Source organism: Cornus florida, unplaced genomic scaffold, assembly GCF_030987335.1.
Source record: "Cornus florida cultivar Cherokee Brave unplaced genomic scaffold, ASM3098733v1 CherokeeBrave_3.0.0_Hap2_Chr09, whole genome shotgun sequence".
Lineage (NCBI taxonomy): Eukaryota > Viridiplantae > Streptophyta > Magnoliopsida > Cornales > Cornaceae > Cornus > Cornus florida.
Genome location: NW_026775579.1, coordinates 54,894,181 through 54,920,459, shown reverse-complemented (window position 1 = coordinate 54,920,459; position 26,279 = coordinate 54,894,181). Strand labels below are relative to the sequence as shown.

General features: G+C 36.4%; 3 protein-coding genes across 3 annotated transcripts; all 3 read left to right on the top strand.

Annotated features, from left to right (window-relative positions):
* The first annotated feature begins 9,048 nt into the window (after positions 1 to 9,048).
* Positions 9,049 to 13,253, top strand: LOC132272631 (uncharacterized). Its single transcript, XM_059773737.1, has 6 exons — positions 9,049 to 9,678; positions 9,736 to 9,933; positions 10,172 to 10,286; positions 10,413 to 10,478; positions 10,531 to 10,820; positions 10,941 to 13,253. The coding sequence occupies exons 1-6, from the start codon at positions 9,049 to 9,051 to the stop codon at positions 13,251 to 13,253; spliced, it is 3,612 nt and encodes a 1,203-aa protein (XP_059629720.1).
* A 1,684-nt stretch (positions 13,254 to 14,937) lies between these two features.
* LOC132273981 (MFP1 attachment factor 1-like) lies at positions 14,938 to 15,655 on the top strand. The gene has a single exon (XM_059775107.1). It carries the CDS (start codon positions 14,980 to 14,982, stop codon positions 15,472 to 15,474), a length of 495 nt encoding a protein of 164 aa, XP_059631090.1. The 5' UTR covers positions 14,938 to 14,979; the 3' UTR covers positions 15,475 to 15,655.
* Positions 15,656 to 17,873: 2,218 nt separating this feature from the next.
* Positions 17,874 to 23,690, top strand: LOC132273979 (putative receptor protein kinase ZmPK1). The gene has a single exon (XM_059775106.1). It carries the CDS (start codon positions 21,087 to 21,089, stop codon positions 23,478 to 23,480), a length of 2,394 nt encoding a protein of 797 aa, XP_059631089.1. The 5' UTR covers positions 17,874 to 21,086; the 3' UTR covers positions 23,481 to 23,690.
* The last annotated feature ends 2,589 nt before the right edge of the window (positions 23,691 to 26,279 follow it).

Below are 26,279 nucleotides of genomic sequence, written 5' to 3'. Positions count from 1 at the left end.
GATATATTTGTATGCAACAAATTTGATATTCATTTGTAAGGGCCTGTGTGGCCCAAAGAAGAAGAAGCAAGCTAGCTTCAATTTGTAAGGGTTGGTATGACTCAAAGGAAGACTCAGAAAGGTTGTCTCTTAGCAAGGTAAAGCAAGGAGTTGCTTCATGTTAATGTTTGTTCTCCACCCGTAAGGAGAAGCCATAGTGGATTGGGAAGTCTCAAGAGGGATCTTGAGCTGAGGAGTAGGAGTTTCCAAACCTCGCTAAAATTGCCGAGTCATTGTTTGCAATTTCTCTTCCCTTATCTCTTTTACAATTATGCTATAAATTGCTTACTTTTATATCTTGATCTCATTTCTCCATGATTGCATAATTGCTTAAATTGTTGAATAGAAATTATAATTCAATAAATTGCAAAAATTGGCCATTGCCTCTATTCACCCCCCCCCCCCCCCCCTCTAGAGTCATTTCTTGGGTAACAATTTATTTTTTAAAAAAAAAAGAAAAAAAAAAGAGTTTTTAGAGTTATATTAATTGAGAGTTGTATTATCGGTCTCCGGATTGATAACTTTATAATCAATATATTACATTATAACATGTTACCTATTTGATTATTTGATTTTTTGAATATTTATGTGAAACTCTATAACATATTACCTATTTTATTATTTTATTTTATTATATATATATATATATATATATATATATATATATATGATTTTGAGTATTATTTCAGTATTCTTTATTAATTTATATAGAGTTTTTATTTTCTTTTTTAATAACTATAAGATGGTTTGCTGCTTTGTGATATATTATTAATTTATGGTTTTCTGATCAAGTTTTATTTATTTAGTTGAGAAAAAAAGAAAAATATATATATCTATGACTATTTCTTGCTTGTTCATAGCTATTAAAAATAATTATCATAAAATTATTTAACTTAATATATAAATTTATTATAAATTAGATTTTACTCTAATGCACCCAATTTTTTACTAGTATATACTCTCCGAACAAATCGTGATTAACACCGGAGATTAAAATCTGAACGGTTATGGTTAGTAGGCAACTAATAAGAGAGAAATATTGTATAGAGAGAGAAAAGGGAAGGCTTGTTTGTGTAGGTGGTCATCACGTTTCTTTATTATTTTAGCTGAAGTCTAGTTAGAGATAGAGAGAAAAGAGATGGAGGAGAGAGAGACTGTGATTTGGTGGGTTTTGTTAGGGAGGCATTTTTGTCATTTAAATTTATAGATATGTTGTATTAAATTATATTTAAAAAAAATAAGGATAAATGTGTCAATTCGCATGTGTCACATACCAAAAAATAATTTGAGGTGTAAGCGAAAATTAAAATTAAATTGTTCATTTATGTAAAATTTGACTTAACTTTAAGAGTGTCAATATAATTTACCCTTTATATAAATTTCACATCTTTTTCGAAACATTAATTTGAACTGAATATCACACTAAATAAATCATAATTTAATTGTCAAAGTGATGATGACAAAATTTGAAATTCGAGTACATGAATAAATCAATTTATTATCCGTCAAACTTGAGAAAGATTTTATTATGTATAATCTGGAGGTTTCCAGTTCAGATTTTGATGCTCAGTTGTTGTGGGATAGTATTTGGTCATGTAAAGTTCAACCTAAGATCCAACATTTTTTTTGTGGCGGTGTTGTAAGCTTGTTATTCTAGTTTGTTAATGTCTACTCGGTCATGGTATGGTTATTGAGGATGTGTACCCCCATTGTGGTTTGGAGAAGGAATCTATTGAGCATTTGCTTCTATTGTGCCCTCAGTCCATTCAGATTTGGAAGCTTTCCCCACTTCGATTTGATTTGGTTGTTGATAATCCTTTTTCCTTTTCCGAATGGTGGTTGGGTTTGGTTCATCAGTAGGGGGTCAGGAGGGAGGGGGGGGGGGGGGGGGGGGAGGTTGTGTTGGGGTTTGTTACTTGCTGTTGCTGGTTTATTTGGAAGGCTCGTAATAAGCTTATTTTTAATGGCGATGGCTGGGCTGCCCAACGGGTGGTTAATCTGGCATGTTCCTATTTTTGGGAGTTTAAGCATGCCCCAACTTTCTTACATTTGGGAGTGCCTCATGGAGTGCTTGGAGCCAAAACTAGTTTGCTGGTGTCTTCTCCCATGTCACGCTAGTTTCCTCCTTCCCCAGGTTTTGTTAAATGTAATGTAGACGCTTCTTTTTCTTTTTCTAAAGTGGGGGGTGGGGGAGTGGTCTTTTGAGACTCTTGGGGTCAGATTTTGAAGGTAGTTGTTTTTAGTCCTTTATATGCATCCAGTGCAACATTGGCGGAGGCTATATGTCTTCGTAAAGCAGTTTTTTGGGCTATATCTTTTACCTTTGATTATGTTCGGTTTGAATGCGATTCTCTAGTTGTGGTTAAGGCTGTGTTTGGGGTTGATCCTGGTCCTACTGAAATTCATGCAATTTCTTTTGCTATTAAAGTGGTGCTTCAGAGTGTTTCCTCATCTTCTATTAGCCATGTTCATATGCATGGCAATGAGGTTGCCTATGCTCTTGCAGCGTTGTCTCGAAGTCATATTCCAAAGGATGTTGCTCTTGTCCATACTTCGTTTGATATTTGTTACTTAGTAGCCATGGATTGTCTGTCTTGATGTGTTTGTGCTGCTCTTCCTATTTGCCAGGTTAAAAAAAAAAAATCTAATTATACATCACAGTTTTGTAATGGTTTATTTCTTTTTAGGAAATTTCACCACGCCAAAAGTTAAAGCCCGTATTCATGACTAAACATCCTCTTTGAATCAAAATGTTGGTTAATAAATTTCCTCTTTTATTGTAATACATATTTGCACACCATTCCAATAACATATACGGTGTATACACACATTTAAGTAGAAACCAGAAATAAATTACTTATTGCTAAAACAAAATAGTTTAGCTACTTCTACATGACCTTAAACCAACTCTACTTCAACATATACAATCCAAAATTATTCCCCTAAAATCCTCCTCAAAAAAATTATTTGCATTCAAAATGAGTCGATAGTATGAACGTCAGATCTTGAAACATTAGGGCCAAGTGATTTACTGTAACGGATGGGTGCTTATCAATTTATCAAAAATTTCAAGTTGTTGGGTAGTGCTGTATACCCACCCATTTATACCCAATCACTTTTTCAACGGGATCTGATGTGGGACAAATGACCCTTGTTACATTCTCCCCTACCCAAACTTGCAACGCCCTCGTTGCGGCTCGGGCCACCCTGCCTACTTGGGCTGCAAACCCAGACGCCCCTCTGGGCAGGCACTTGGCGTGACACTGGATCAAGGACTGGGTGTGACTCTGATACCAATTGTAACGGGTGGACACTTGCCCATTTACTTAAAAACTTATCATGTTGGCTAGTGTTGTATACCCACCCATTTATACCCAATCACTTTCCCATCTGAATCCGATGTGGGACAAATAACCCTTGTTACGCTTACCTACTTGAGCCAGCCCTTGGATTGTTTCTGTGGTGAATTTGTTAATTTTAAGGTTAAGTAACTTATTGTTACAAGGGAAGACTTGTCCCTCATCGGATCCGAATGGGAAGTGAAATGGTTATAAATGGATGGGTATGCAGCACTACCATATAAGTTAAGTTTTTGGGTAAATGGACAAGCGCCTACTCGTAACAGTTGGTATCAGAGCCAGGGGCGGCTCAATACAATATGAGGCCTTAGGCAAAAAAAATAAAGTGGCCTTTTAATTAAATCTATTCATATATTTATGCCAGCTAATTATTTGTTTAGTGATTTTTAAACATATCACTAAAAATTTTCCAACCTCTAGTATCATCGTAAATTAATTGGCTATGTGCTTTCTAATAGTCATATTTAACAATATAAATAAAAATTATAAACAAAATATATAATTTCATGATAACAAAAATTAATAAAACTATAAAATAATTTAAGTTATAGAATAATATAAACTTATTTCGAATAGTTTGGTCAATGCTCCAATAAATTCTTTAATAAAATATAAGTATATTTAAAATCTTCTTCTAAAGTGAGATTGTGAGATTGTAAATTGTAACTGTGGAGAAGATGAAAAAAAAAAAAAAAAAATTATAATGGGAGAGGAGAAAAAATATGCGAGGAATGAAAAAAAAAAAAAAAAATTAATAGGAGTCTTAGAAAAATATATAAAGTTTCACCAATTTTCACTTAAATATATATTTAATATTTAATTTTAATATGTGTGTATATATGATCGATGATGTAATGAGGATGAGAGAGAGAGAGAGAAAAAAAAAAAAAAGAAAAAAGAAGAAGATTATACTAGGGTAGAAATATTTTGCGACCACTATTGAATTTTGTATTTGTTGAGGTTTAATGATATAAGAAAATAAAATATTTAGGTAAGTTATAATGTATAAAGAAAAAAAAAATTGGGGGACCTAAAAAAAAAAAAAGATTAGAAATCTTTTAGGTCAACTGTCAAATTTCTCTATACGTTGAAGTTTAATAATTAAAGAAAATACTATAATTGTTTTAGGAAAGTTATAATATATAGAGAAATAAACAATTATGGGGCCTTCTTATTGGCTGGGCCTTATGCTGCCTAACTCGCCTAAGGCTCGAGCCGGCCCTAATCAGAGCCATACTCAGTCCTTAATCTTGTGTCACTCGAGTAAGCAAGGTGACTCGACCGCAATAAAGGTGTTACGAGTTCGGGTGGGAGATAATGTTATAAGAGGAGACTTGTCCTATATCGGATCCCGATGAAAAGTGAAATCGGTATAAATGGGTGGGTATGCAGCACTACCTAATAGCTTAAGCTTCTGGGTAAATGGGGAAGCGTTCACCCATTACATTTACCCACTTAAACCAACCATTGGGTTGTTTCTGTGGTGAATTTGTAAATGTGAGTCGCACGCAGCGAAATGTATACAGGAAAGTTTTAAGTTTTGTAAACAGATCTGTGTCGTTACCAACTTTACTTATTTTAGCAATTAGATAATTAATTGCATGCAATAAAATAAAGCAAAGTATAAAGTTAGAGATGACACTAGGATTTTAACGAGGAAACCTCAGTTGATAAAATACATCAACTGTAATAGGAAAAACCTCATGGACTTGTGCAGTCCAAAGTAAACCAATCCACTATGCTTAGAACAAAGTATATCGAACTTTGACTTTAGCTCACACCCTATCGTCCTACACCACACCAACCGCTGACGATCCTCTGGCTTGCGACTTCCCGTCCAACAGCAACTTGACCTCAGGCTTACACTTGATATTTGTAGAAGAGTAGCAGGTAGATCAGACAGCACTCCACAAATGCTCCAACCCTTCCAAAGTGTGACTACGTTTACTTCTATTCCTTAATTGTCTAAATGATGTAGAAGATCTGCTTTGTCTAATCGATGTTAATACAACTGTATGATCACGATTAGGATTCGAACACCACAGCTCTAAACTCTGTGTGTTTATGTGTATGTGTTCTAGAAAGATACCAGAAAAATCAACTCTGATTTTTTGCAAAAATAATCTTCCTAAGGCTTTGAATAATCTCTAAATAATAATGTAAAAGCCGTAAATAAACTAATATATATGACATGGTTTATATAGAATATGGAATGACCTAATCTATTTGAAAATAAGGTAAATTTTGTGCATAGGATTTGGTACAATTCCAGACCAACTGGGAAATACTTTAGAAAAAGGAAACTGAAGTTGTATTGCAAACAGGACATCTTGAACCGGTTTAAGGAGGCTGAACCGGTTCAAGTTTGGCAGTGACTCAAACTTGAGCGTCTTGAACCGGTTCAAGCAAGGAAACTGAACTGGTTCAAGGTTGGCAAACCTAAATACTCGAATTCTTGCAGCCTTGTTTCATTCTACTATAATTTCATACTAACATGGTAAGTGTAGAATGTCCAACCTTGTTCATATTCCTTCCTGAATCAGTGTCCTTACCCTTTTCTTCACAAACTCTTCAAGTATGGTAAGTTTGAACTCCTTCCCAGTTTTGTAATCCCAGTTGAACTTTATGACTTGTAGAACAAGTAATTTAAATTACAACTCAAATTGGACTAGTTATGTCTACGATAATTGTCAAAATATATAATATCTCACAGTAAAGACTCTTTAATGTAGAAGTGAAGATTGAGACATGGAAACTGATTAGGTTGGAAATTTCATCATAAAAAATCCAATCACAATATAGAAAAAAGTAACTTTGAATTTGGATTGGTATAATCAGTAAATACTTTGGACTACTTTTGTCCTTGGTGATATTATGAAAATGGACTTAATTTGTTAAGGTTTGTTTTCAAACATGCAATTGATTTTTGGACTTCAAAATTAAAACAATGCATAATAGATTGTTGCACTGATCTATGAAAATTATTAACGAAATATTAGTAGTGTAGAGAGAGTTAATCACCCCCAAAAGAGGCTTTATAACTTTTGTTATGTCAATAGAAGCCCTTAATAACGTAGAACATCTTCCATTACAACTTTTCTAACCTCCATTTCTCTACATTATGGAAGGACCCAGCCACCTTCAATATTGTCAATAAAAATCCTTATAAGGTATTTTGAATAGTGACGGAGCCAAGATTTCAAGTGAGGGGGGGCACACTGCCAAAAAAAAAAACAATAATAATACACACACACACACACATATATATATAACAATTATAAAATTTAAAAAGACAAAGAAGAAGAAAATTATTAAAATATAAAAGGAAAATAAAAATGAAATAACTTTAATAGGAAATAGTTAAAAAGTTTCAATTGAGGAAGAAAAATTTGACTTTTTCTATTAAGGAAATTTAAGGAATTTGAAGAGTAAAAGAGAAAATAAAGAAAAAATAAGACTATAATTTTAGGAATTACAAATTTGAGGGGGGCACTATATAAATTTTGTCATATATATGGAAATTTTTTTAAAAATTACCACATATATTATTTAAGGAATTTGAAGAGTAAAAGAGAAAATAAAGAAAAAATAAGAATATAATTTTAGGAATTACAAATTTGAGGGGGGCACTATATAAATTTTGTCATATATATGGAAATTTTTTAAAAAATTACCACATATATTATAGGTTGCTAGCCAATTCAGGAGGGGGCACGTACCTGCGCCCCCCCCCCCCCCCCCCCCCCCCCAAGCCTTCATTGGCTCCGTCCCTGATTTTGAAGTAAACCATTTTAACATAAACAACATAATGACGTAACTTGTGTGACCGATCCATCCATATGAGTTAAAGGCATGAATGATAATGAATGATGTAACTTGTGTTTTATTTTTGTGTTCAAAATGTGTTAATTCAAAAGAAAAAATAGTGACAATTGTTATGAGGTCGACTTCAGAGTAATCTTACTTTCTATATAATTTGATAAGGTGAGATGTTTTATATTAAATCATCTATCTAATTTGATTTTTTTACAGAAGTACCCTTCAATTGTTAAAAAAAAAAAATAAAATAAAATAAAATAAAATAAACAAACAAACAAACAAACTTGGAAAAATGTTTGGCTACATATTTTGAATTCTACCTCAAATGAAAAGGTTTGAATAATACATTTAGGAGCAATACTGAGCCGTAAGTTGGGTGCATTAGTAATTACCTACTGAAAGCCAAGGCATGGGCAGATCACTCTACATTATCATGACTCCTTGATGTAATTAGTTTGCAAGTTTACGATATTAATTATCATACTTTTGTGTAAGGTTAATTGTCATACGGTTTTGCATATGCAAATAACATACTTATAGGATGAACATCAACATTATATATTTAATCCATTATTCTTTTATTTTGACAGTGAAAATGCTAAAATTTTATAGTGCTGATTTTAGTGAAACATTTAATGTAACAAAATTATTGAGATATTGGAGGAAACTAAAGAATAGTAAAGTTTCCCTACCTTAATTAATACATAGCCTCCAAATGAGGAATATTTTTTATAGACATTTCTTTACTCAACAGATAGTTAACATAAATTACCACATGAGGAAGTTCTTGGCCATGTTGCTGAACTTTCTTATCTTACTATGGTTGATTCATTAAGAAAAGTATAGTTCTAATTATACTGTATGGTTGATTAATAAATAATACTATAGTTTTAATCTTATATTATGTTTGTAAAAATTGTGGTAATAAAAGAGAGGAAATTATTGTTTTATTATGTTTTTAATTGTATTGACTTAAGTTACACAATCCTTCTCAATAGGTGTCGCTTTCACGCTCCAAGTGCGCTCCCACTCTCACGCTCCAAGCACACTCTCGCTCAAAATCTCACTGTTTATGATTTAATTCTGCCACTCTCACGCTCCCACTCTCGAATTCACTTTCGTTCCCGCTCCCACTTTATGTGACTTAGGTATTGACCAAATTTTATCACAATTTTTTCTCTCTTTTGTAAAAATGCAATATAATATAACCTTTTTACTTTTAAAGTCATTTTTTGACAACAAGCTAATGAATTTAGGAGAAGTCAAAGTAATAAATCATGAATTGTTTACTCCTATATAATAAAAACATATCTATATGTCAGCATTACAGCAACGCCAAATGACTCAAAAAATTAACCCTGCTAGGCGACTACATAGCTAGGGTTCGAAGGGTGGTGCATAATGGAAGGGGGTTCTCCCTCCTCTATACCGGCAGGTTCTCAGGGCCGGTCTCCTAACCCTAATCCAGTTACCTCTTCTCTTTCTAAACCTAACTCTCCTATTTCTAACCTTAACCTCTCTTCTTCTTCTTCACCTACTCAAACGTCACCCTCTTCATGGTGTAATCTTTTTTCTTCTGGTTCTTCGAAATCTTTCACAAATCTCACATATCATCGTGAGATCCACGGCGCCAAGGTGTCTATCATAGAAAAAGGATGTTGCAAAGGAGATTTTCTATTGGAAAAACTCAGTGATCGGTTATGTGATGGGGAAAAGGCCTTATTATCATCGATTTAAAGGTTTTGTTGAGAACTGATGGGCCAAGAAAGTAACAGTGGTTTACTTGAAAGATAATTTCTTCATTGTTCATTTCGATTCAGAAGAAGAGGTCATGCAGACGTTATCTAGGATTCATACATTTAAAGGCAGGCCGATTATAATTAAACAATGGGATAAGAATGTCAATTTGCCTAAGGAAGTTTTGGAATCGGTTCCAGTTTGGCTAAAAATACATAATCTTCCTGTACATTGCCATAATGAAGAATCAGTGTCCAAGGTTTGTTCAAACTTCTCGAAACCTATCTATATGGATGATCCAGACTTACATAGAGATAAGGGTGATTATGTCCGCGTCATGGTGGAAGTGGGGGTTAAAGAGGTATTACCTGAGACAATGGTTGTAGATATTCACAGTTGTGACTACTTCATTGATCTGGAATATGAATGGAAACCAAAGCTATGCGACTTATGCAAAAAAGTTGATCACTTGGAGGACAGATTCCCTCTGAAAATTCTACAGATGAAACCTAAAAAGGGTGTGGATAAGTGGGTAATGAAGAACAAGGGTAAGCTCATTGCTATAGATGAAGTGATTGATGAAATGCCAGCAAGAGCACATGCATCAGCGTCCCCCAAACTTGTGCAAGTTTCAAATTCCTTTGCTGCTTTATCAGACAAGGAAGATAATGATCCTAATAAGGTGGAACCAGTGGTGGAGGAGAATATCCAACTTACAAACCAGGTAAAGTAGTTAGTGGTGATCCACTCAAATAAGAGTATTAATATAGTTGAAGTGCAGAGAAATGAAAAGGTGGTTGAGATTACAAGTGATGTGGAGATATATTCTCCAGTGGGATTGGATATTGTTTCTTCTGCAGCTAGATTCAAATCAAGTGAGGAACAAGAAAAGGTACAGGATAATACAGATGCTAGGGCTGCGATTCAGAATGATTTAAGTTCTACTGGGAACCTAAGTCGATACATAAGGAAGATGCAAGTAAGATTCCAAAGAAGCCTGGGATTGGTGTTTCATCTAGGATAACTAGAAGCAAAGTGGGACTTGTGTCCCATATTTCATCTTCTTCCCAATGATTGGGGCTTGGAATGTGAGAGGCTTAAATAAGACTCGAAGACAGAAGGAGGTGAGGAAATGGATAACCAATAATTCCTCTCAGTTTGTTTGCTTGCTTGAAACCAGGGTGAAAGCTGGTTCTTTTAATTCTATTTCAAAAAAGGTTATGCCTAATTGGTTTTGGATTAATAATTACGAAGCTCATGGTTTGGGGAAAATCTGGGTAGGGTGGAATCCGGTTGTGCTGGATGTTAAAGCACTTGATATAAAAGATCAATGTATGTTGTCGCAAGTTACTTTGTTAAATTCTGGTGAATTCTTTTTTTGCACTCCTGTTTATGCTGCAAATAGGGCTGTAGATAGGAAGTTGCTATAGAAATACATCATTTATTACTCTACAATAGCTATGGGACCATGGATTACTCTTGGAGATTGGAATGCTATTCGTTTTCATGGAGATAAGAAAGGAGGTAAAAAAGTTTCTCAAAGTTTGTTGGATGAGTTTAATTCTTGCTTATGCAGAATTGTTGGAAATCTCAGCAATTAATGGTGAATGGTCCTGGAATAATAGGCAAAGGGCAATTAAAAGAATTTGTGTAAAGCTTGATAGGGTTTTCTTGAATAATCACTGGCTGAATCAGATTACTAGTACAAAGATGACGTATTCAGCAGCAAAGAGCTCTGATCACTATGGGATTTTGGTGCAAGTATCAAAGAATTTTGCAACTGGACCTAAGCCTTTTAAAATGTTGAAAATTTGGTGCCTTAAAGATGCTGTGCTTCCTCTTGTTGAACATGCTTGGCAAATGGAGGTTTTTGGATCTCCTATGCACAGGTTGATCAAGAAACTCAGATAGGTTAAGATAGCTACAAAAAATTGGAATAAAAACATATATGGGGATATAGGGGAGAGGGTTCTGCAATCTACTCAGAAACTTGAAGATCTTCAGCAACATCTTTTGGTTAATCCTTCTGAAAGTCTCTTTGAGGCCGAGTATAAATTGAGAGAAGAGTATGAGGCCTCTATTTCTGATCAAGAAATCCTGTTAGCACAGAAATCTAAAACTTTGTGGTTAAAGGATAATGATAGTTATACAGCCTTTTTTCATCAGAAAATAAAGCAGCATAGGAACTTTAATGCCATTACTAGCATTGAGAGTGCAGATGGTCAAATTCTTAAGGATTCGCAAGATATAGGTCAGAGATTTGTGGATTATTATCAGAATTTGTTCTCTAAACAGGTGGATAGTCAGGTTGGTGATTTTGTTCCTAGACATACTCTATCAGCAGATGATAATTTCAGGTTAGATGCTCCTATTCAATATGAAGAAGTCAGGGATGTGGTGATGGGGTTTCATCTGGATAAATCTCCTGGTCTTGATGGTTTCCCTGCAAGGTTTTATCAAACGTTTTGGCAAGTGATTGACAAGGATGTAGTGGCTGCAGTTCAATACTTTTTTAACTTCAGCATTATGCTTTTGGGGGTTAGTAGCTCATTTCTTATGTTATTACCAAAGATTGGGAATGCCTCTAAGGTTGGAGATTTTAGGCCAATTGCTTTATGCAATTTGGTATACAAGATCATCACTAAAATCATGGCTAATAGGTTAGCTTTGAGTCTTCCTAAGTTGGTGGGGGTGGAGCAGTGTGCTTTTGTTAAAGGAAGAAGGATTCAAAATGCTCTAATTATAGCTCACGATATGGTTAGGGATTTTAATAATCCAAAGCATCCTTCTATGGCTCTGAAAGTTGATATTATAAAGGCCTATGGTTTAGTTTCTTGGGAATTTTTGTTAAAGGCTTTGGGATTCTATGGTTTCAGTAATAAGTGGATCAATTGGGTGGCTGCTATTTTTCAATCTACTAGATATTCCATTCTGCTTAATGGATCTCCTAAAGGATTTATCAAGCCTGGAAGAGGTCTTAGACAAGGGTGTCCATTATCCCCCTTGTTGTTTACTTTAGTCACAGAGTGTCTTTCTACCTTCATTGCTAAAGCTGCTCAGAAAAAAAACCTTGCAGTTATCAATTCTATCAAAACTTTCAAGCCTCATTTATGTCATATATTTTTTGCTGATGATCTTATGGTGGCATGTAAGGCTACAATTCATAATGCCCGAGTGTTGGCTAGTATTTTCAAGAAATTTGAGGCTGTTACTGGTTTGCAAGTGAGTCCATTAAAGAGCAGTGTGATTTTTTCTAGAGCAGTCAAAAGAAAGTCTGGTCTGTTGGAGGTTCTGCAATACAAGGAGGAATCATTCCCTATTAAATATTTAGGACTTCCTCTCTACTCAACTGGTTTAAAGAAGTCTCACTGCAAGGATCTAATTGACAACATTGCTAACAAAATTTTCTGTTGGAATTCCAATTTGTTATCTGTAGCAGGGAAGCTGGAACTAATTAAAGCTGTAATCACTCCTATTTTTCAGTATTGGTGCTTTATTTTTGATATCCCTATGGCTGTGATTAACCAAATACAGAAGATGTGTAGGGATTATTTGTGGGGTAGTAAGGAGCATGCAAAGAAGTTACATCTTTTGAAGTGGGCTATGATTACTAGAACTAAGGAAGAAGGAGGTTTGGGTATTCGAAAATTGATTGACATTCAGGTTGCCTCCAAATGTGTGCTGGTTTGGGACTTCTTAACTAGCAAAGATAGATTATGGATCTCTTGGTTCAAACATAAATATACTCCTAATTGTAATTACTGGGCTGTGGTTCCAAGAATGTCTAACTCAGTTATATGGAAAACAATGGTGGCCGTCAGAGAGATGATGTTACAACATTGTGGTTTTCAAATAAGTAATGGCCGGTCTATTCTATTGTTTAAAGACCCTTGGTGTGCAGGGCTGACTGTTACAGCTAAATTTGGGCACAGGATGGTACAAAATTTGAATTTGCCTAGGGATGCTTCACTGAGCGCAATAATTCAGAATGGAGTTTGGAATTGGCAGATGCTTCAGGGACTTGATTTGTTGCCGTTTAGACAGTTTCTTCACTTTTTGACTCTTACAATGAAAAATATTTGTGGGCAGGAGAATCCTTTTCTTTTAAGAACGCTTGGGACAGGTGCAAGTATGGGGTTGAGGAAGTGCAGTGGTTCAGGCTGTGTTGGAATAAGGCTAGGCCAAGGTGGTCTGTTACGGCTGTTTTTGTTATGTTGGATAGGTTGCCTTCTATGTGCAATCTACAAAAGCGAAAAGTTTATTTGGCTTCAAGATGTTCTAATTGTCAACAAGGAATAGATGATAGGGACCATCTCTTTCTTTCTTGTTCATATGCTCAATCATTTTGGGTTGGATGGGCGAAGTACTCAGGTGGGATACGGAACAATTTGGTGTCATGTTGACTGTTTGGGAGTTATTCCAATGGATGAAACAGTTATATGGATCTTCTAGGATTCTGAATTCTTTGTTTGTTGCTACTTTATGGCATCTTTGGAGGGAGCGAAATGCTAGACTTCATGATAACTATGCAAGCCCACCAGATATGGTTGCTAGATATACACTTATGGAATGTCTGGATGTTCAAAACGCATCTCTTCAGGATTTAATTTCAATTTGCTAAATTTATTTCCTTATTCTAGATTGGAGCTTTATTTTTTCTATTAGTAGCTCTAGTTTTGTTTTTCTTTTATGAGGGTATGCCCTCTGTGCACCTGTAATTTCATTCTTATTTTTTTTTTGCATATATTTACCACCAATTATGAAAAAAAAAAAAAAAAAATATCTATATGTAATTTGTCCAAACTTAAAAGAGATCAGAGTAATTTACCTTATAAAAAAATACCAACAAGTGATTACTCTTTAAGCACCTGCACCGGGCTCTTGATAGCCCAATTTCCGCGAGAGAGAAGGGCTTTGGGCGTGTAGCGGCCTCTTCAAAATTGGTAGGGCCCATTTTGGCTCGCGGAATTTAGCGAGCCGACTCGCGATTGGTTTTTTTTTTTTTTTTTTTTTTTTTTTTTTTTTTCTGCTTATTATGCAGTTGCTGGAACAGGCACTGTTTGGCAGATTTTTTTTTTTTTTAAAAAAACCTAAAAACAGGTTATTTTGAGCTCTATTTTTTAAATAAAAAATATATTGTTGAGGCACTGTTTGTCAAAAATAAATTTTATTTGGGCAAAAAATAAATTAAAAAAGCCTTTTTTTTTTTTTTCCCCTTAAAATTTGTTTTTATTTTTATTTTTTTGCTTTAAATTTTAAATGTATATTACAAATAATGCATTTGGCCGTTAAGGCACTGTTTGGCTGACACAAATAGTGCCTTAACGGCTATAATTTTTTAAAATATATATATAAATATTTTTTTAAAAAAATTTTTGTAAAAAAATAATTAAAATTACAAATTCATCTACTTATTCCCTAAAGATTTTGTAATACTTATTTTCTTATTCCAATATATTATTTTTAATCTTAAAAAACCATTACATAATATAAATACTAGTACACGAAATGTCATAACATCTTAATATAAAACAAAATGTAACATAAATTAAACATTTTCATCAGCATAGCGATTTCATAAATTTTCCATCAAATCATTCCTTAACCGCGTATTTATCTCTCTAAAAAAAATTAAATTTTTTTTTATTATTATATTTTTTGGAAAGCGAAAATTCGGATAACCTAATGAAGTACATGTTTCTGGAGAGCGAAAAATGCTGACGTGACTCTTGGAATTGCTGACGTGGCTCTTGGAAAAGCTGATGTGGCTTTTTTAGAGAGCTAAAATCCGGAGAGGCTGGTGCAGATGACCTTGGAAGGACAACAAAACTTATTATTCCTACTGTGCCCCTCCAAATTTGCTAATTTTCTATTTTTAATATTGTCTTCCGCTCAATTTATTATATATCTTTATTATAATTTGTCCATTTATGTAATTTGCCCATTTACTTTCTTTTCTTCTCCTTTTATCTGTCTTCAACCAAACACAATTTTAGCTCATTACCCATTTTAGTATCCTTTCAAAATGACCGACAAAAACGAAGAGACAAGTCCAGCGGTAGAAGAACAACCAAAACCCTCAACAATGGCCGAAACCGAACAGCAACAACATGAGAAGATGAACGCATCATTCAGCAAGATGAACACTTCATTCAGCATTTGGCCTCCGACGCAGCGCACTCGCGATGCCGTCATCAACCGCCTCATCGAAACCCTCTTCGCCCCTTCCGTCCTCTCCAAGCGCTACGGCACCATCCCCCACGACGAGGCCTCCACCGCCGCCCGCCGCATCGAGGACGAGGCCTTCTCGACCGCCTCCGCTTCCGCCACCGCCGACGACGACGGCGTGGAGATCCTCCAGGTCTACTCCAAGGAGATCAGCAAGCGCATGCTCGAGCTCGTCAAGTCCAGATCCGCCTCAGGCTCGGCGGCAGACGGCGACACTGCATCGCAGTCCTCCGATGTGGCTCCCACCATCACCGCCAGTGAGGAAAACTCTACCGTCGAAACTGAATCTTGATCTTTCCTAGGGTTTTTTTTATAGCTTTATATGTGTTATGCTAGCGTTTTGGTCATTTGAATTGCTATCTGTTTGTACTTTTATGGATTTCGAATGGTTATATACTAGTAATATTGATACATGAATGTGTAGGGTTTTAAATATATTGAGATCCTGGTAGGAATGTGCTTCATTTTCCCCTCTTTAAGTGTTGTTTCTTTATTTAACGATTTGCTAACAATTTTGTTGTGAAATGATAGGTAAGATATTAAACTTTACCAAAACTAAAGGTATAGTTGGAGATGTAGTGAAGATACTTTGTAGTTTTTCCCCCTTTTAAGTGTTGTTTCTTTGTTTAGCGATTTGCTATCAATTTTGTTGTGAAATGATAGGTAAGATATTATAGCTTTACCAAAACTAAAAGTATAGTTGGAGATGTAGTGAATATACTTTATCAGAACTAAAAGTATTATTGGAGATTCAATGATTAGCCGTAGTCGGGTTCGGATGCCGAATCGATTGCTGCTGTCCAATGATTAGGGAAGATTGATAATTTAAGATATACCAAAAAATTAGATTGCTTCATATGGAGAGCTAAATGGAAGTGAGCTTGTAGTATGTTGCAGAATGATATGTAAGACCAATTACTGTATCAAATGAAGAAAAGTAACATTGTCCACAATGATGACTCTTTATAGTGATTCCAAATATTTGAGATAATTTGTTTCCATTTTGATTGTTGTAGACAAGCGCTTTGGTTTATCGTTGCATTTCAGACTGTTGTCGTTTAAATGAGTTGCTAACAATCTTGCCATTGTAGATTGTTTTGTATTTGTCCCAGCAAGGTCTTGACTTGTAACATTCCTTATATACTTGCAGTTCATACATATATTCTCTTCATATATGTTCCATGGCCAAATTTTCAAATGCTTAAAATTTTCCATATGTTATATGTGGGTGTGTTCTAATAAATACAGGCTGTTTGAAATTCTTTCATTGATGGTTTATGTTATCGATGGTCTAAATAGCACGATAACGGCTACAAAGGTGTCGTAATTTGTGTTGAACATGTCTTTTTAGGCAATCCTAGATAAATATCTGACCACCATAATTTTAAAATAAATTTTATTATTTTGTACACTTTAGACACTGTCAGCATAAATATTAAAAGTGCAATTGCATCTAAAAGTGGGCATGTCCAACAATCTTGCAAAAAAATACAATAATTCTTGAAAACAGAAGAAGCACATCTTAAAGTGTCTAACCTTTTCTTCTTAAGAAAAATTGACATTGACTAAGTACCGAGAGTAATAGCATACATAATATAATGTTTTTTACGATCTTTGCATACTTCCATTTTCTATACTATATATCCATAGCGTAGAAACTAAAAATTAATTAAAATTTGGTAATTGTTTTATTCAGTAGATGCATATAAATAAAACTTGATATCTGCTCATATTCACGTCCATGCCTTGGCTATGTCTTACATTTTTTGGATCCGATGTGTCCGCTTATCCATCTTATACCGCGTCCATGTCATGCGTTTGTGCTTGTACTACTTAGTTGATGGTGGCAGTCCAAATGCTTAAAGAGAGTGATATCTCTATCAGAGTTCATTATGCTTATATATATTTGTTTCTGTTATGGTTAATATTGCTTTTCTTTTTGGATGAAATGAAGAAAAATGACATTGAAACAAAAAATAAATAGACGAGTGAAAAGTGTGATTTGTGCTGGAGGTTATTATGTTTAGCATGTTCTTTCTCCTATTTGATTGTTATGGTTTTTTGAATGTTGAATGATCTCTTCTTTTGTTGCCAATCACCAATGCATAACGAGATCCCCTTCTGCTCTTAGTTAGTATACTAGATGTGGCTGGGTTGTGTGGACTAATGAAATGAGCACAACAAGTATTCTTTGCCTTAAATTAAAATATCTCTCTATTATTGATTGAATATGAGCTGCTTGATGGTTTATATTGGTTCACAACAATTAAATAATTACTCTGTTTCTTCTTTTCCTCTCTAGAGATCTTTTGTGGTTGTTGGTCACTGCTAAAGAAATAGGAGGGAGGAGTTTTTGTCATTTCAATAAAACCTTATATTCAAATGCATATTTTTATTTTTATGTTTCCGGGTAAGTTAGTGGTTCAAATGCATGGTTTTTGTTGTTAATTAGTTTTTGTGTTGGCATATGTTGCATCAGTTTCTCTAAATCAGACATTCCTTGAAATCCAGATGGTGCTGGTGTCTATTTTGATGGAACTACCCATGGTAAAGATTGATTTAGCGGTATGGACCTCGAAAACCCAACCTATAGATGTTGCTGACTGTAGTTTAAAAAAGGGGAAGTGGGGTGGGGGATGGGGGAAGGGGAGCGGGAGGGAGGATCTTTGTAGGCCTGATATTTAGGCAAACTTATATAAAACATACCTGACACTGATAGGTAAGTCTAAGATGAAGATTTATGCTTCCTTTGGTGTGAGGAATAACATATTGGAAGGGACGGGAAGGGAAGGGAAGGTAGGAAGGACGTAATAGGTACCCCTAGGAAAAGGAACTTGTCTTTTATCCCTCTAATTTACTCGAGTAGGATCATAGTTGCCTAGGTACTTAACAAGTCATAGCGCTCAGCTGTAGCACCTTATTAGATGATAGATGGGGCCCCTATAATGAGGCAGATCTAAAGCTCATAGATGATGACTTGTAATCATATTTCTTTTTAAGTTTCTACGTCAAGTTTCTATTGGTTGGCATATTTTGTGTAGTATTTGAATTTCACATTTGCATGACATTTTATTCAGTTGAATGTATATGCAAATTGAAAGAATATATGTTTTTAAATTTAGTGAACCCTTTTAAATTGATATGCCTTAATGTCTATTTGTTTAAAAAAAATATTTTTGACTAGTTTGTGTTGTATATCTTAAACTATTCCAATTATAGGTATGTTTCATATGCATTTCTACCACACCTAAGGCTGTCCTTTGCACTTATTCTAGAAGACCTAGGTGTCTTAGTGTGACTTGAGGAATCTGAAGGAAATGAGGAAAGAAGTAAATATGAGTTGCTTGATTTTGCCACTATATTGTTACATATTAACACAAGGGTTGTCATTAGAATGGCAAGAGCTTAAATGCAAAGTTTTCTTCCCTTCCTTGTTTTCACCTCTTGTTGGTTGCAGGAAAATAGTGGGCATAGACTTGGAGGGAAAATTTTCTTTCCTTTTCCCTCCCATTTTAACAAACAAGAATTTTTTTTTGGTTTTTATTTATTTATACATTTCTGACCTTTTCCTTCCCCCTTCATTCATTCCATGCTTTCCTTTTACCAGTTGCCATTTCTTATTGTTATATAAAGAATGAGTCTGGGGCATGGAGTCAATTATTGCTCAAGATGAAGGAAAGTGGCTTATGCATGAGCCTTTTCTCTTGCTGTTGCAAATGTGCCTTCTGCAGTTTTGTTTTCTGACCAAAAAACTTAAAAGTTCTGCTAGAGTTGTTATAAGCATTTACTTTGAAGACATATCACAGTGCTTTTTAAAGAGAAAAATGCCATGTCAGAGATCAGACATAGTGAATATGTCAGAGATCAGACAAATGTGCCTTCTACAGTGTTTTTCCTGACCTAAAAACATAAAAGTTCTGCTAGAGTTGTTATAAGCATTTACTTTGAAGACATATCACAGTGCTTTTTAAAGCGAAAAATGCCATGTCAGAGATCAGACATATTGAATATGTTGTGGACTTCTACCTCCGAATTTTCCTTCCTCTGGGATAATTGGCTGATACTGGAGGTGCACTGCATTGTTTCATTTTGTTGTATTTTGGGATATTTATTTATGTACTTAATATATTTCTTGCACGTGTTTTACGCAACATATATAGTTATTGTACTTTGTTGCCATTATTTTTATTTTTAGTTTCTTGAATTTTGATTTCTTTGATTTAATAATCCACTTGAACTTTTTGATTTTTTAAGATTCCCAACTCCTGTTGTCTTTTTTTGTTAGAACTTTACTTTTTGTGTATTTATTATTATTATTGTTTTTCATTGTTCTCAATCTAATAACAAATTCAATTGCATATTCAGGTAATGGGTTTTATGAAGGTGCGAATTTGAAGTAATGATCATATTAAGGGTGTAGCACCCTGGATTAACTGGACCACACTAGGTTATGAGTGTTGCCAGAAGGTTGCTACTCTTAAGCACTGTGTAAAAGAAGAGCTATAATTGCATATTTGTCTTGTCTCATATGTCTATTTCTTTTTTCATTTTCTAATTTTGCTTTTGAATTTCTATTAATTAACTGTCCAGTTCTCTTGTTTTATGTCTATTATTTTGTGGGTTTTATTTTTTATTTTTTTTCTGTTCTCTTCTTACTAGATGTGTTTCCGTCTTTGTTTGGTAACTTTGTCATTCCAATTTTTCCCCTTCATCTAATGCCATGTGTTCATGTAATATTTCAGTGTCGTGCTTCTTGGTTTTTTTCACTTCACACAGCCAAATGAGTATTTCTTCCTTTGCATATTTTGTTTTAAGTTTTTAGCTGCATTAAGTTGTTGGGATTTAGGTTGATTGGAGATGACACCTTTCTTGTGTTGACTTTGAAGAGAAATATTGAATTTTATTATCGTTAATGATGTTTTTATTTTGTGACTCTTTATATTTAAGTAGATTGATAAATTCTTGTGTCTGTTTCCGAATACTATGTTTTTTTATGTAAAAGCTTCAACAATCAGTTTGCTAAGCCTCTTTTGATTTGATTAAGGAATGGACAAAGGTATATATAGAAAGAGTTGGGAAATTTTTTTCCTTAAGCGTTACTGTGGTTTGGCCTTGGGGATTTAAGTTAGCAGAACCAGACTTCATTCGCTGAAAGTAACTCAACAGCATAATGCTTCGAGTAAAGGCCTGTGGGGTAAGAATTGCTCCGGGGAATCTGAAGTGTTTCTAAAGGTAAAGAGTAAAGACGAGACTCAACAGCATAATTCTTCGAGTAAAGGCCTGCGGGGTAAGAATTGCTCCGGGGAATCTGAAGTGTTTCTAAAGGTAAGTAAAGACGAGAGTGCATAAAGTTCTCCAAGATGAAGGAACCTGAGGTCAGTATTCCCTTTGTTCAAACATCCAAAATTAGTTTCTTGCCTGAGTGGCAGGTGACCGAAACTTATTGACCTTGAGAGGCAATATAATTGGGGTCGCCTTGATTCTGTCACTGTAGTCTAGTTGAATCTATCATTCTAATGAAGAGGCGCATTGAACGGTCAGAGACGCTTTCACTACGCTGTCGCGTAGAACCTGTTACTACAATAATGCATGTCTCACCTACTTATTTTCGTTGGTACCTTAGCATTCATTGGATGCTCCTGGTCCACCCCCTATCATGAGGCTGCTATCTATTGAACTTGACAGCGACCTTTACGATAGCTAAGTCTTCAATGTTTCTGGTATCATAAAAGACCAATAGGTTGGTCAACCAAAAGAAATCCTAGTAAACTCTTTGAATCTCATTCTCATAGATGCATCACATGGATACCTTCTCTTTCAAACAAGTATGTTTCTACATTTATTAAGATCAACCTTCAACATTTTTTCATAATCCGTTTACAACTCTAAGCAGCTAAAGCCAATATGAGTGCCCCATTTTTATTCATTTGTCTTTCCTTGGCCCTATCTTTATCATTTTCATCTTTAACACCCAGTACAATGAGGAAAGGCTCATCTCTCTCTGTGGAGAAATCAGGCGACGTTTTGATTTCAGCAGACCGCATATTCTCTGCGGGGTTTTATCCCGTTGGTGATGATGCTTATTGCTTTGCAGTGTGGTTCAGTAAAGCATTATACGACGGGAGTCACAGCGTGGTTTGGATGGCAAACCGAGACCAACCAGTTAATGGAAGATACTCAAAGCTCTCCCTATTAAAAACTGGTAATCTTATCTTATCAGATGCTGGTCGTCTCACTCTTTGGGCTACTGAAACGACCTCTGCTTCTTCTGTGCAATTGCAACTTTATAACACTGCTAATCTTGTTCTTCATACATTGGAGGGTAAAATTCTTTGGCAAAGCTTTGATTCGCCAACAGATACTCTTCTTCCTCAACAACTACTCACCAAAGATACCATACTCGTTTCATCAAGAAGCCAAGGCGGTTATTCTTCTGGTTTCTACAAGCTCTATTTTGATGATGATAACATTCTACGTCTTCGGTTTGATGGTCTTGAAACATCCAGCATTTATTGGCCAAAACCATGGCAGCGACCAGCGGAAACTGGAAGGTCTGCCTCCAATAACAGTAGAACTGCAGTACTCGATACCTATGGCCGTTTCAAGTCATCCGATGATTTTCAGTTCTCATCTGTGGATTTGGGCATGGGGCCTAAAAGAAGGATGACTATTGATGCTGACGGAAACATTCGATTATATAGTCTAGATGAGAGGAGAAGAGCTTGGACTATTTCTTGGCAAGCCATCTCTACCCCATGCGTCATTCATGGTATTTGTGGAGCAAACAGTTTGTGCAGTTACACTGCTGAAACCGGCAGGAGATGCAATTGCCTACCGGGACATAAGATGAGAAATCACACAGATTGGTCTTATGGTTGCGAACCAGATTTCAATCTCTCTTGCAACAATGAAGAGGTCGTCTTTGTTAAATTTCCTCATGTTGAATTCTATGGCTATGATATTTGGTACTCGCGAAATCAAACCTTAGAGTGGTGTGAGGAGATCTGTTTGCAGCTTTGCAGTTGCAAAGGGATCCAATACAAATTTAGCAAGGATGGTTACTATCTCTGTTACATTAAGACTCAATTGCTCAATGGGCATCGCTCGCTGGGTTTTGATAACCCTATGTATATAAAATTGCCGAGAGCTAATCTTTCCTCCCATGACAAGACCGTTCAAGAAGTCCAGTTAGATTGCTCGCGCCTAGTTACAGTACCGCTCGACAGAACTTATACGAAGAAGCATGAAAATGTCACGGTGAAGTTCATGCTTTGGTTTGCCCGTGGATGTGGAGGAATTGAGATAATTGGTTTCTTGTTTGTTTTGTATGTATTGTATAGAAACCGTGAAGGCTCTGGTGTAATTGAGAAAGGTTACCTTCACATCGCTATGGGATTCAAAAGATTCACCTATGCCGAGCTTAAGAAGGCATCGCGCAATTTCAGTGTAGAAATTGGGAGAGGAGGTAGTGGTGTTGTATATAAAGGCACATTGTCTGACAATAGAGTTGCAGCAATCAAGTGTCTCAGCGAAGCTAGCCAAGGAGAAGCTGAATTTCTAGCAGAAGTGAGCACAATTGGGAGGCTTAATCACATGAACTTGATAGAGACGTGGGGTTATTGTGCGGAGGGAAAGCACAGACTTTTGGTGTATGAGTACATGGAGCATGGATCTTTAGCGGAAAATCTAACTTCCAATACTCTTGATTGGAAGAAGAGGTTTGAAATCGCGTTGGGTACTGCAAAGGGTCTAGCTTATTTACATGAAGAGTGTTTGGAGTGGGTTTTACATTGTGATGTAAAGCCTCAGAACATACTATTAGACTCTAATTACCATCCAAAAGTTGCAGATTTTGGCCTGTCAAAACTCTTGAATAGAGGTGGCATTGATAATTCGAGCTTCTCTAGGATAAGAGGTACTAGAGGTTACATGGCTCCTGAATGGGTTTTTAATCTGCCCATCACCTCCAAAGTTGATGTTTATAGCTACGGAATCGTTATGTTGGAGATGGTAACCGGAAGGGGCCCAATCGGTGTCCAGACGATGGATGATAATGGGATGATGGAGCAGAGACGGTTCGTCGCATGGGTGAGGGAGAAGATGGATGGAGCCACAGAAAATGCACCGTGGATTGAAGAAATTGTCGACCGTAACATGGATGGTGAATATGACAAGGGTAAGATGGAGCTTCTGGTTAGAGTGGCTTTGCAATGTGCAGATCAGCAAGACAAAGATGCAAGACCCACCATGAGTAAGGTAGTGGAGGTACTTCTGGGCCATGAAAATGATGACTTCTAATATGCACTGCGATGGAGGCTTTGTTTTTACTTTTTCCTAATTCGAGTTCTAACTCCTAACATAATTCTAACAATTGTTTTGTTTTTCTTTTGTCCATTTTAACACGTCAAAGTAGACATAGTGTCTTTAGCATGCGTGGTCCTTCACAATTATCCCTTGTTCAAACTTTCAATACTTTGGCTAATAAAGTCAATTATCCCTCATTTTACATGTATAAGGGCATTTAGAGGTTCTGCATCTGTATATATATACAAATATATTATGTTGGACACGGCATGCACTAGTATGTATAACACTAGGTTCCAAATTAGTGATTCATGATAAAATGACCAAAATATATTATTTTATTATTTTTGACATAAACCAGCCGTACCCATATATATATATATATATTTTCTCACCGTGTCCTGTCATGTTCATGTTTTAATTTCATCACTACCTTTCAAGATTGAGGGTTTGTGTTCTTGTAGGAGCAGTGAGGGTTTGAGTCCTTGCAGGAGTAGTGTGGCCGGCTGGGTGTGCAAGTTACTCGTCAAGACACAAATAAAAATAAAAAAATCTCCATCTTCCCAGATTGGCTTTTTTCTGCAATTTCCTTTTTACTTTGTCAAGTCAAAATTGTTCCTTATTCATTTGTGAATATTTCACAACTATGGCTTCGTCATTGTGTATAGAAGGTTGCTGATTGCAACTGCTTGAGGTCTTAACTTGGGCATTTGTGTTCGGCATAAAAATGGCACTTTTTTTTATTTGGAAGCTTATATGCTTGGAAAATTAAGTTGGTAATGAACTTAAACTTTTAGACGAGCATAAGATATTCGCAGAAGCATAATTTTTCTCCATCACTGCACTTAATTTCACGGCACTGCCATTGCCACCAATATCGATTTCCACTACTGCCACTGCTTTTCATTACCGTCATTGCTACCACTGCCGCCTTCTACCACCACCACCTTCACTGCCTTCTACCACCGCTATTTACACCATTGTCACCACCACCACCACCTCCACTGCCTTCCACCACCGTTATTGCTACCACCGCCGCCTTCCATCATCACCACCTTGTAACGACTTTAAGTTGATACCATTTGTAAAAAAAAAATTCGGCATTACCTCTGCTGTGGCGACCTTGTGAGCGGGTGTGTGTGAGCGTGTGCAGGGGGCACCAGTAGGCTACCACACTGGGCGAGCTACAGGTGCACAATCTCACATCGTCTGGGTGTGGATGGGGCAAGTGCTATATGTAGATTCAACACCCTTCTATGACACAACGCGTTTTAAAGCCGTGATGGCCGTGAACCCATCAGAACTCTGTAGTTAAGCGTGCTTAACTTGGAGTAGTACCAGGATGGGTGACCCCCTAGGAAGTCTCTGGTCTGGGTGAGCCAAAAGCGGACAATATTGTGTCTAGCCAGAGTGAGGGTCGTTACAAATGGTATTAGAGTCTGACCCAGCCGGAAGTGTGGCCAACGAGGACGTTGGGCCCCAAAGGGGGGGGGGGGGGGGGTGATTGTGGCGACCTTGTGGGCGGGGGTGCACAATCCCACATCGTCTGGGTGTGGATGGGGCAAGTGCTATATGTAGATTCAACACCCTTCTGTGACACAACACGTTTTAAAGCCGTGATGGCCGTGAACCCATCAGAACTCTGTAGTTAAGCGTGCTTAACTTGGAGAAGTACTAGGATGGGTGACCCTCCTGGGAAGTCTCTGGTCTGGGTGAGCCAAAAGCGGACAATATTGTGTTTGGTTGTGGGCGGGTGTGTGTGAGCGTGTGCAGGGGGCACCAGTAGGCTACCACACTGGGCGAGCTACAGGTGCACAATCCCACATCGTCTGGGTGTGGATGGAGTAAGTGCTATATGTAGATTCAACACCCTTCTATGACACAACGCGTTTTAAAGCCGTGATGGTCGTGAACCCATCAGAACTCTGTAGTTAAGCGTGCTTAACTTGGAGTAGTACCAGGATAGGTGACCCCCCTGGGAAGTCTCTGGTCTGGGTGAGCCAAAAGCGGACAATATTGTGTCTGGCCAGGGTGAGGGTCATTACATCTACTAAAAAGGTACCTACAACAACCTGTTCAAATGAAAAAAAAGGTGCCTTTCAAGACCTATCCAACCTGCCCCAACACACAATACAAAAAAAAATATAATACATTCCCCAATACCACAATATCGACAACCTGCTCAAGTTAGCCCTTCATCGTCATCCCATTCAACTCAAGCATTTACATAGTCTCAATTTACATAAAATATAATCAAGTATCTTAGTTATGTTACATGACCATGATTTGCAACTTCACAAAAGATTAACTAATACACAAAAGGTATCAAAATAAATTTCTAGTCCTCTTCATGCTTGAGAGGGATCGGCATCCACTACATCTTTTCCTGCCCTGAAAAATGTTAAAAAATAGGGTGAATAAAAAGCTTAGTAGGTGGTGCCTAAGACGCACCTCTTGTGACCCCGTGAACCCAAATAATGAATAGGATAATAGGGGAGGGGTCATGCTAAACCGGGAAAAATACAATGTAAATCTGCAAGTTCAAAACAAATGAATATCGTGCCATGAATGCAATGTCATGCATGTCACTCCTCATTTTCAGAAAACTTCCATCACTTCACAACTGTTAATATAACCCGCCCTTTGGTGACTCCACAGCGACACGAGAGAAGGATTGGCTACTGTCCCTGATCTTTGGTACCTCCGCAGCGTCATTTGGGGCCCAGATAGCTCAACCACGCTAGGTCAATCTCCCTAGTTCCCTCTAAGTTATATTAACACACTGGCCTTTTG